The sequence below is a fragment of the Pithys albifrons genome, chromosome 20 (genome assembly GCF_047495875.1).
Source record: "Pithys albifrons albifrons isolate INPA30051 chromosome 20, PitAlb_v1, whole genome shotgun sequence".
NCBI classification, from domain to species: Eukaryota; Metazoa; Chordata; class Aves; order Passeriformes; family Thamnophilidae; genus Pithys; species Pithys albifrons.
Genome location: NC_092477.1, coordinates 2064003 through 2075946, shown reverse-complemented (window position 1 = coordinate 2075946; position 11944 = coordinate 2064003). Strand labels below are relative to the sequence as shown.

The following is an 11944-nucleotide window of genomic DNA, read 5'->3' as shown; positions in this document are numbered from 1 at the left end:
ATATGGGAGTCCCAGGAAGGGCTCAGAGGTGTTTTGGGGGTGCTCCCGCGGGGGCTGCGTTGGCCCCATGAGAGGTTATGGCTCAGAGGGCAGCTGTGGGGGTCCCGTGAGGGGGTTACAGGGGTTGTGGGGGGCCCAGGAGTTACAGAGGTCCGGGAAGGGATTAGAACAGTCTGGGGGGAGACCCAGGGACGCCAGAGCGGCCCTAGAGGGGTTACGGAGGTCACAGGTAAGGGCCTGTGAATCTGACAGGAGGGCATCGCGAGGACCCTGAGGGGCCGCAGGAGGTGCCGGAGGGTCCCCGAGGTGCCGGGGAGTCCCGGGGCCGCCGCGCTCCGCGCTCTCCTGTCCCCCGCCGGCCGCCGTACCCGCGCCGCGCGCGCCCGCCCCCCGCGAGGCGGAACAGCCAAGATGGCGGCGGCGGGATCCGTGCACAGCCCCCGCTGCCCGAGCCCGGCCCGCGGCACCGGCCCCCGGCGGGGCTGAGCGCCGGACACACCGCCCCGGCCCGGCCCGCGGCACCGGCCCCCGGCACCGGCCCCCGGCGGGGCTGAGCGCCGCACACACCGCCCCGGCCCGGCCCGCGGCACCGGCCCCCGGCACCGGCCCCCGGCACCGGCCCCCGGCGGGGCTGAGCGCCGGACACACCGCCCCGGCCCGGCCCGCGGCACCGGCCCCCGGCGGGGCTGAGCGCCGGACACACCGCCCCGGCCCGGCCCGCGGCACCGGCCCCCGGCACCGGCCCCCGGCGGGGCTGAGCGCCGGACACACCGGCCCAGCCACAGGGCCCCGCACCGGGCCATGCCCGGGTAGTGCCCCTGCCCCGGCACAGCCGCCTCCCGCCGGCCCGGGCTCGCTCCCCGCCCCGCATGGCCGGGCCGGCCCCGCCGCAGCCCTGAGCCGCCCCTGCCCCTGCCCGGCCCCGGAGTCCCCGCTCGGCCTGTCCCCGGCTGTGCCGGAGCGCGACCGCGAAGATGTTCTCGGCCCTGAAGAAGCTGGTGGGCTCGGACCAGGCTGCCGTCCGCGACAAGAACATCCCCGCGGGGCTGCAGTCCATGAACCAGGCTCTGCAGAGGAGGTTCGCCAAGGGAGTCCAGTACAACAGTGAGTCGGGGGCTTGGCCGGCACCGGCTGCTGCCTGCGGGGAACCTGCGGGGGCTGGCGGTGCATGTGCTTTCCTTGTGCTTTTACCCGTATTGGCCGAAAGGCAAGTTTAGAGTTAAATATTGGAGTTCATGGAAGCGTGGGAGGAGTGAGGGATGGGAAACTTTGGTGTTTCGGTGCAGGACTCGGGTCCTGCGTCCCTGAGCGCTGCCTGCCGGCTGTGGCTCGGCAGAAGAGAGCCTTGTACATCAGTTTGTGTCGGTTCAAGCACCGAGGGGGTAACTCCCCTGAGTGCGTGGGTGACCTTCCCTGCAGCCCAGCATAATAGTGTTGATAATTCAGTGCTAGTGGTTATACGGTAACGGTCTAATAAAAAGCTCAGCCCTGCCAGGCTCCAATAAAAGGTGAGCTGTGAATGCCTCTGTGCCCTTGGTACATCATTTCATCATGACTGTCTTCTGGGACTGATGCATTTGCAAGCAACACTCAGAATTCTCTTCCTCTCAGTGTGGAGGCTTAGGGCTGCGTTTTTCCCTTGCAGCCCAGTAAAGGTGATTTCTGACACAGTGTTTCAGGAGGGCACTGCAAGTGTGTGAAATCCATCCCAAAGTAACAATGCTGAGACGGGGACAGCAGTTGTGTCATCCCTGCTGAAAACAGAGCCGGTTCCAGAGAGTGCTGTGAGCACCAGCTCGCCCCTGTGGATTCAGGCAGGCAGGGGAAGCAGATTGCAGAGGTCTGGGAGGTTGGCAGGTGGGAAAAGGACTGATTCATAAACGTGACACTGGATAATTTCTGTGAGGGCACACGTTGTTGCAAGAACAGAGCTTATGTTGGGTCTCAGTCTGAAACAGAATGTGATGTAGAAGTTAGTACTTTGGAGCTTGGGGTGTTTTTTGCTTTGTTTAATGTTATGGCTGTTGTCTGTGCTTTGGGACTGATGATTGGAAGTGCTCTGCTTTATAGGGAGAGGGCTTTTAGTGCCTTTATCCATAGCACATCTGCTTAATTTATAAAATTAGTGTCTTAACAAGCAGTCCTGAATGTGAACAGCAGCAGTGTGATTGCTGAGAGTGGATTTCCAGTGAAAGATGGGGATGAGGATGAAACTGCTGCCTTGGAATACAGCACTGCATCCATAAACAGATACCTGGAGATCTGCTGGTCACAGATTGTTGGTCTGTGTGGAGGCTCCCTGTGGCCACAGCCCAGAACACCTGCGTGCTGCACTGGCAGCAGAGTCTGAGATCAGGTGGCTAATACCAGCTTGTGAATTATGTAAGAGAAAGGAGGTGACTCCTCAGCCAGGGGAGGTTTGTGCTGCAGACAGAACAGCTCAGCTGCATCCTGGCACAGCAGTGGACAGGACCAGCTCAGTTCCAGGGTGACTGACCTATGGATGTGAACCTGCCTGACATTTGTGCAAGGCCAAAAATGCCAACTGTAGCTTCACTACTTTTGGTCTTGTTACCAAAAGCCCCAGGAAAGCTTTTTGGTTTGTGCTCTTTGTTACCAGGATTTGTGTTCTAGTTACTGCTTTATAGCTGGAATAAAACTGTAGCTTTCTGTCACTGCCTTAAGGCAAGCTTTTCAATCTCCATAGTAACTCTTCCCAGCATCACTGTTATATAATATTTATGGGAGATACAGGCTGGCTTACAAAAGGGCTTCCAAGTACCCTCCAAGGCCACAGCCCTGGGTAGCTGGGGAATGTTCCAGCATGGTGAGGTGGTCTCAGCTGAAGGTGGGCTGTGAAGGAATGTCATTGCAAAGGCAATTGCTCAGGAAGGGCAGAGCTGCAAATCCTGTTCATTGCCAATTCTCCTTTCTTGAGAAATCCCTGACATTCAGCAGAGGAGTGCAGGACACATTTGGAGCCACCATTAGCACACTCAGGTTTTTACAACTTCTCCATTCCCCTGAAGTCACCTAAACCAAAGGGTGCTCTGATGACTGACTTCACAGAAACGTTTCTTTGCTGCATTAGATCACTACTGATCCTGAGGCAAAGTCTATTTCCCTACTGGAAATATGTTTAGTGTGCTGAGAATGCTTTGGGTTGTTTGCTGATAAAGCAGGCCAAGAGCTGGGCCGTGTAGCTGGCTCGGGGTGCCTTGCTGAGGGGCTCAGAGCAGCCCTTGCTGTGCCAGCTCTCAAGTGACTTTGTAACCCACAGCCCCCTGCTTTGATGGGATGCTGTTTGAGATCATTCAATGGCACTGGGTAGAATGTACCACTAAGTTAAACCCAAATAATTTGTGTGATGGTCTCTCTCCCACTCAGTCAAGTTGTCAACAGGAAGAGCATTGCAGGGTTGGAAGGTTTAGATTTCTAATGAAATTATGAGAGCAAAGGCCAGTACCAGCCCTTGGCTGCAGTCCAATCCTGTGCTTGAGACATCCTATTTCAAGAGGAAAGCTTGTCCATACTGCATTCCAATCCCCTTCCTCCTTGTTTGCTCTCTGTACCACCTGCACGGAGCTGCTGTGGTTTGCAGGCTGTGGCCCAGTTCCCTGAATGCTCAGAGGGCACAGAGCTGAAAATGATGTAGGTCTGTGCCATGTATGGGATGCTTACAGGGGATCTTGGTTCCAAGGGTGGGGAACGGGGTGAACCAATTTTGGTAAACACTTGCTCTTGTTTTCCTGCTTGGAATGGCCTGACCCTGGATCAGGGTGCTGTGTCACCATTCCTGGGCTGTGCTGGCCCCAGGGAGAAGCCTGGCCAGAACAAGCAGGCTCGGTGGAGAGAGGAGGAGGTGGGTCTGCTTTGGCAGCAGTGCTTGTTTGAACAAATTACAAGACCAATTACACAAGGAAGTGCCAGCACCAAGGTACTCAAACGTGACTGTTTATGTAGGGCAGCGATGGGCAAACAAGGGTGAAAGGAATGGCTCTGGCTGGGCTTTTTTGGGAGTTCTCCATTGGTGATCAGGGACAAGAACACAAGACATGGAAGTGCTAAAGGTTCAGATCATCCTGTTCCCCAGAAAACAAATCACCTCCTGCTCTGGCCTTCATGTGCTGCGTCCAGTGTGCACATCACAAACAGCACTGCTGTGTGTGCCTGGAGCACAGGCTGAACAGTCACCAGTGCTGGAATACCAAAGGCAGTAGCTACAAGAATTCTCCCCAGTCCCTCTCCTTATTATTTTTCTGCCTAAAATGTGCCTTAAAAGATACAACTTAATTAAAATCATGTATCTTTTTAGTAAGCATTGAAGTTCTTACTTCTTTTGTGTTACTTTGGAGTCATAGTTCCCTGACTTTGTGGTTAAGTATTTTCATTTAGCACAACTCCCAAAAGAAAGTCTTCTCCTCCTCTTCCTGCTGCTTCCCACTTTCTCTTGTTTTCTCCTATGACTTAGCACGGGTGTTTGTGCAATGTGTGCCAGCCCTGCTTTGCCTGCTGCTCTGCTTGTGCTTGTGGGGAGTCTGCAGAGCAGGTGGTGCTGCTCTTGGCAGCAGAACCAGCTCAAAGCATTTCAGTTGCAGTCCCAAAGACCTTAATGAATGCAAGGTTATGGCCCTCTGCATGGGGTTATTAGTTTGGGATCTTTGCTGTGGTGTCCTGGAGGAATATGGACAGAGCTGGGAATTCCTGATTTCTAGTTCTGAGTTGGTCTGAGATCTGGTCTCTGGGCCTGTATCTGCACTGCTCTGCTTCTGTTTCCCCCTCTGGAGAATGGAAATCCCTCTGGTTTTCCTGATGCAGTGGCAATATGAATATAGTGTTTCGTTTAGCTTTTTCCTCACCTCTATTCCCCATCCCTACCCTTCTTCCCACAGATAATTCTCCTGTCTTTGCTACAAACCTATATCTGTTTGCAGTAAGTACTGATTTAACTTCAAAACAAAATAAGACAGCAGTTGTTACTGTCTTGTGGGTGACAGTGCTGGCCTCACCTGTAACTGCTGTTCCTCTTTCCACATTCAGTCACGGCCCAGGCCTGGGATGTTCCTGCCTGGCTGTGCCCTGGGGTGTATCTGACTGTGCTCTGAAGCTCACTCAGCTTTTCCTGCCTTGCAGGTGCCTGTCAGTGAGTAGACATGCCCCAGTCAAAGTCCCAAATAGAGATTTTTCTTTGCTAAAAGTGATTTGAGTCACCTACCTTCATCCTGTTTTGTTGTTCAAGACATTTTCTTTCTTCAGGAAGAGTCAGTGAGAATTTGTACACTATGTAGTAGAACAGAGACCCTAATGAAGAGTGCTGGAGCTGGAAGGGCCCTTGGACCTGCCCACACTGAGCGTGTGGGGCACCCTGCATTGATCTAAATGTGAACTGCTCAGGGGCAGGGGGAATCCCTCCCCACTCCAGCCATGCCTCCTGTGCAGTGCTCATGCAGCTGGGCACTGGAGCTACAGAAGAAACTGAAAATGGGTAATTTCAACGTTATTTTTCAACCAGTTCAGTTTCTTGATCCAACTCCACATGTAGCTGCATAAATAAAGGTGTTGGGACTGGGAAAGTCCTGTGGGAGGTAAGTGTCCCGTCAGGGGAGAGCTCACAGCCATGTCATCTGGGAGTGATCCTCAAACTGCACCTTGAGAGCAGCCTGACTCTGTTTGTCCCTTAAAACCCACTATTTTGGTATCTCATGTTGCATTCCCTGGGGGTGGGTATATGGATTTTAATATCTTAAGGCAGGCAGTGAGAGCATTTGGAAAGATTTGAGTTTGAAAGGGGACAAATGGAGTCTCATTCTGCTTGTGCCATGCATTTTATTGATGGTTCCAAAGTATTGAGGGAATCCTCAATCAACTTCTTTTATCTGTAAAGCAGCAAACAGAATCACACACCAGGTGACAGAAAATGCAGAAACCTGTTTGTTGTGTCTGCAGAGATACTCTGGGAGCTGTAAGGGAAGTCAGCCTATAAACACTGTGTTTATTTTTGCCTTTATTATTCTTGTGCTGTGTTAGTAAGTAATTTTGTAAAATAATAAATAGCTCTGAAAAAGAATAAACCTCTGTGTACAACAACAAAAGCACAGGGGAACTGCAGCAGCAGACAGAACTCCACAGGCTTTGTGTATGTTTTATCTTCAAGTTGACCTCTTCAGCTCTTCCTGAAATGGCTGCAACTGCTCCTGAGCTGCAGCAGAAGGCAGCCTTTGGTCTCAGATCTCCTTGCCCAAATGATGCACAACCTAATGCTGATCACCTGACTGCCATTAAATGTCTGTGAGTGGCCCATTTTCCAGGGAATCATAGCTCCAATTCAAAATATGAGCATAAAAATCCAGTTCAGGCTGGTTTGTGTTTCCCAGTAACCCTGTGGTTGCCACTAAAAACTAGGATGGTATTAAAAAAATTCCACAATGTAACAGATAATTTAGAAAACAACACATAGTGTTTTCAGAAAGAACAGGATAACATTTAGGTCGACTGGAAAGTTCATGATATTAATTGCTAAAATTTTTGATATTTTGGACACTTATTTCCTTGGAAGAGTTTGAATGAGTTTCTGTCTAAACTAAAGCCACCAACACAAGGCCCAATGACAGGAGCTTGTAGCCAGATGAGGGCTGGGCTCATCTGCTGAGTGAGAGGTGAGGAAATGGCCTCAAGTGCACTTGGACAGTTTTAGGTTGGGTGTTAGGGAACGTTTCTTCACAAAAAGGGCTGTCCAGCCATGGCACAGGCTGCTCAGGGCAGTAGAGGAGTCAGCATCTCTGAAAGGATTTAAAAGCCATGTGGATGTGGCACCTGGGGGCATGGTTTAGGGGTGGCCTTGGCAGTGCTGGGGAATGTTGGACTAGTTGATCTTAAAGGTCCTTTCCAACCTAAATGATTCTGTGATTCTGTTTTCTCAAGGAATGAGAAGTGTTTAAGGAGAAATGGAAATGGTAGAGGGGGTAATGGAAGGAGAAGCCTGGCAGAAAAGGCCAGCAAGGAAATAAGGTATGGCAGAGTGGGAGTAAGGGCCATGGAGAGGTAGAGAAGGCAGGAGGGTCCAACTTGGTGGCGAGGTTCACTCTGGTACTGAGCACATGCATGAAATGCCCAGGGAAAAATGAGTTAGAATTGAGCTGGAATGAGTTTCACAGAGACTGGAGACACAAAAGGGTCAGGGAGACCTCACACAGTTCAGAGGGGACCCCCTTTCTAAACTCCTGATCAAGCTTAGGTACATCTGGATCCAATCTTAGTCTCAGACGTGGACAGTGGTTTATGTCTAATGGAATTATCTATACAAAGTTTATAATAATTAGTACTGAGTATCAATTTCATTAATATTAACTCTCCATGCCATCAGTCCCTTGCTGTTGGGGTAAAGGGGTCTCTCTGCCCTGAGCAAAGGGGGATCTCTTAGTCCCAGGTAAGGAACCTGAGACCTGGAGAGGTATCCCAGTTGAAGGGGAGAGTCACTGGCAGGCAGTCCAGTCACAGTTTAGACAGAGCTCAGACTGGACTCCTGCAGGGGTCTGTCTTGGGTAGAAGGTGTCTCAGCTCCAGGGGAGCTCCTCACCACGCAGCGGTGCTGCCGGGCAGGAAGAGCTCAAGGAAGGCTCACCCAGGCTGTCAAATTGATGGGGTAATGTGGGGACTTGTAGTCTGCATACAATGGAAAGGGTGTATAGGAGACTCCCTGTACCCACAACTTACTCTGTTACTGGATAAATGAATCGTGCAAAAGCCACCTGATTGTTGTGATGTTCCAAGCTCATGTGCACCAAAGCTGGTGACACCACTGCTCCTCTCTGGCTTTCCTGGAGGAGTTCTTGGTCCAGGTGTGGCTCAGGCCTTTACCTCCTTTGAATCCTGAACCAAAGTGCTGCTAATTTGGGTAATGGATCAGGTGCATCTGTCACAGAGCAGAAGCTCAGCTGGCTGGAGTTGTGCAGGTTCTGAAGATTCAGCATTGCTGTTGGTTCTTTCTGCTGAGCTGGTGTGAGTTGCTGAATAAACACTGATTTTAATGACTGGGGCTCATATGTTCTAGTGAAACCCATCGTGCCTGTGTAATACGGGAGGGCTAATTACATCTGAATAATGTGTGCAAAAAGTTAATGTGCTTTTCATAGCATTCTTCAAGTTGTGTTTAATCAAGTTTATTTGTCTGCTTGTTCCTTTCCCCAGTGAAAATTGTCATTCGAGGGGACAGGAACACTGGGAAAACCACACTCTGGCACCGACTGCAGGGAAAGAAATTTATTGAGGAATATATTCCAACTCAGGAGATCCAAGTCACCAGCATCCACTGGAATTATAAAAGTAAGATGGAAGAGAGTGGAGGGACTGACAATCATGGGACAGTGGCTTGGGGGACGAAATTCTACTGCAGTCTTATTTGCTTCTTTCTTCTCTGTCTGCTTGGGAGATAAAATAGTTTCTCATCTTTTTATTTAATTTATTATTCATAGTTTCTCCATCATGTTTTAATAACTTTGTCAGAAACTGTATGTTCTAAGTACTAAAGAATATCCCTGTTCAAGGGAAGTGTTTAGTAGGTAGTCTGAAGTATTTGAAATATTTGTGATGTGCTTGACATGTTAAAGAAAATTACTTATTATGTAAATCTGTCTCTGAAGCCAACTCTGCTTTGGGTGTTAATGTGTTCCCTAGAAGTGAATAGCAGGGAGCAAACTACATTTCACTGATGAAAATACAGACATTTGGTGACTGGGGAAGGAGATGTTTCAAAAATTAATTTAGTCCTATTAGCTCTAGGCTAACTTACTGAAGCACAGGAGTACCAGTACCTTTTTTAAGTGCTTGCTGGATTCTGGGTGATCAAATGTGATCTTTTATTTTGATTTTCCCTGTTGCTCTGGTAGTACAAAGTGGCTGTGAAAGCCCTGCCTCCTGCCTGGAGAAGGCACTGCAGGCACTGAAATTGCTTAAGGCTGTGAATCAACAGCATCGAGTCCATCTTTCAGATTCCTAATCAAGAATGCCACAGCCTTGTGGGATGAACTACTGATTCAATATGAAGTTGCTGTATAAGACTGAGTACACAAAAGGTCAGCAGTTGTTTGTCATTATCAGACATTGCCCATCTGCCCTACTCTGACTTTCTGTTGAATCGAGTACTGTCCTTCTGCTCCCAGCTGGGAGAACACCCCATGCACTGAGGTAAGGACCAAATTGAGTGCTGGGTCTGATTCACCACTCAGATTTGTATTGCCTGGTGATACCACGATACCCAAGTCTTGTGATAATGCTCACAAAGCCCCAGAGCGTGTTCACCAGCAGATCTGTCATGGTCACACAGGGCTGTTTCCCATCTGCAGCCAACATCTGGCATGATGCAAGTTGGCTGTGGCATCCTTGCCCTCACTCCTCTTCTTCTCTCTCAGAATATCAGCACATCAGTTACTGAGGAATGAATACAGAGCTTACAAGTTGTTTGGATGATGGAAACTATCTCCAAAATCAAACTTGAGTGCTTCAGCCTAAACAGACTTAGATCAGAGTAAGAAATTAAATTCCTCTTTCCTGGATATGCAAGTGTAAAAATGCACCGAGTGTTAATAGTGGGTTTCTGCATTATCAGGAGTTAAACATCAGTGTTGGGTTTCCTCTTCTGATGGATGTAGGTAACACAACACTGTTGGTAGATACCAACCAGCCTGAGGAGTCTGGCATTTAGTTCTAAGAGGCTTATTCATACCTAACTGGTTTTGTGTCCATGGGCAGGTACAAAATGCATATGTACATGCAAAAAGGTGTCTGGAGAAAGATCCAGTCATCTCACCTATGTCTGCATGTCTTGCCCTAAGCTGAGGCTCAGGCAGTAGCTTTTTCAGCATGGGTGCAATAATGGGATAGAAAACATCTACAGCTGGGGTGGATTTCTGTGTGCTGGGAACCACAGGTGTGCTGGTTATTTCTGGTTCCCAGTTCTAACCTTGGAGTGCTGGTTTCTGTAGAACTGCCTGTCCAGAGCTGACAGCAGTGTGTGCATATGCTGATGGCCTTTCCTCAAGGTGAAGTGTTGCTGAGCTTGTCCAACTGCCTGGAAGGCTGTACCTGAAACTGTGCCTTTCATTAGTGTTTCTTTCACATTGTAAAACACAACACTGTTGTCTTAGCAATGACTTCCAGCAGTGTAGAAAAGTGTCCATTGACCTTCGTGGAATTGGTTTAAAAAGTAACTGCATTTTAAGAACTGTTTCCTGCTATGAGAACTTTCCATGCAAGACAGTGATGTGGCCCTCAGAATAGTTGGCTCAGGTGTAATTCCCACTGTATTGGCCAAGTTAATCAGTAGAGGAAAAATGAAGTTTGGTTTTCCTGTGATGTTCTCAAGCTACCTTGAATAAATAGTATGAAGTAGTTGGTAGCAAATATTTGCAGATGTTAATTAGATTGCTGTCAGGTATTGAAAGATTCTTACATTGCCTGGTCTTACAAGAACTACATTTTACATGTGGAATGTAGCACCTTCAGAAATTTTATACTGGAGGAATTAATAAAGGTAGTGGAATTTGAGTTATTTCTTCCTACCCAGAATGAACAAAATTGTTTTTCTGTACCAATTGTAATGGATATTTTTAATTTTTGTATCCAAGCAAGCAGTTGCCATTGCTGACCCTAAGGAACACTTCTTTAAATTCTGCTAGTCACCAATTTTATTCTAAGTTTGGCAGCCTCAGAAAGGAGATCTGAAATAAACTTTGTTCAAAACTTGAATGCTTTATGGGTGGGAGTGAGGGATGGCAAAGCTGCCCTGCACTGTAGGATTTGTCACCCAGAACATATGAAGTGAATCTTGTCATTGCATGAGAGTAAAAATGTCTGAGGGCCTCTGAGATCCTGGTAATGAACCCACCCACAGTCCAATGATTCATATTTTTCAATGAGCTTTCTTGCAACTGGAGTCTTCTCACAGCTCTCCACCATTCTCTGGGAAAGCAGTGATCAGTGTGCTGTGGAGTTACCAGGCCAAATGGCAGCTGAGAATGGATCTTTGGAGTGGTTTGATCCATGGTTTGTGCTAATCCAAGTCAGGGAGCTGAAAGTATGAATTGGCACTGGTTTTGCTGCAACATCTCTTCCAGAGCCAGTTCAGGTGAGATGGTGCTGGGCATTGGTCATACACCAAAGCCAACACAGCAGTACTAAAGCAATTACCCTCTTTCATGATCAGGATAATGGGGAATGACACTAGTGATGAGCAGGAAGAACTTCCTGGGTGTGAGCCAGCAGGAGCATGTGGAAATACAGTTTTGTTTTCTTGGTTCTCATGCAGTCTTTGAGAAATTCCGACCTTCCCCTCGGGCAGTTCAGCTCCCCAGCTGCCTGGGAATGCTGCTGCTCAGCAGGGTGTCAGTGCTGCAGGAATCACTCAGCAGGCCAACAAATCATAATTGAAGGTGTGTTTGGCTCCCAGTAGGAGGTGGAGAGTTGTGGAGCTTGGGAGCAAAGTCCCAGTGCCAGGTACTGGGTCACCTTCTGGGAGAACACTGCCTGGCTCCACGAGGGCTCACTTCTATGAGCTGGGGCTGCAGCTTCTCCACAGCAGCCCCTTGTTAGTGCTGATGTGCTGCTTCACATGGCACTGCTGGAAAGAACAAGGAGCTTTCTGAGCTCCTCCCGAGCCCCTGCAGGATTAGACATCTGGGAAAGGCAGCCATCTCCTACCCTTTTGCAGCAAGTCTTGATTGTGGAAAGGCACCAGGATTGCCCTCAGCTGCAGGGCAGGAACTTGGGGCAAACCTCCACTAGCTGATCTGTGTCACAGCAGCTGCAGGGACATGGCACACCCTGATCAGTCCAGGGCACAGGGAGAGTTCCTTGCAGTGCCGGTGCCTGTGGATGAGGAGCCAGCTCAGTTGGGTGCCAGGCAAATGACTAATAGGTTGGACTTGAGCTGTACATGGCTTGATGGTGT

General features: G+C 49.3%; 1 protein-coding gene across 2 annotated transcripts in view; it reads left to right on the top strand.

Annotated features, from left to right (window-relative positions):
• Positions 1–396: 396 nt before the first annotated feature.
• RABL6 (RAB, member RAS oncogene family like 6) overlaps positions 397–11944 on the top strand; it is a 56338-nt gene continuing 44790 nt past the window's right edge. The window contains exons 1-2 of one of the 2 annotated variants that reach the window (XM_071574205.1): positions 397–1104; positions 8188–8322. In XM_071574205.1, the coding sequence (XP_071430306.1) occupies positions 975–1104; positions 8188–8322 (265 nt within the window). In that variant the 5' untranslated portion in view covers positions 397–974. The remainder of the gene's footprint in view (positions 1105–8187; positions 8323–11944) is intronic. The other variant, XM_071574206.1, reaches the window with a different exon arrangement.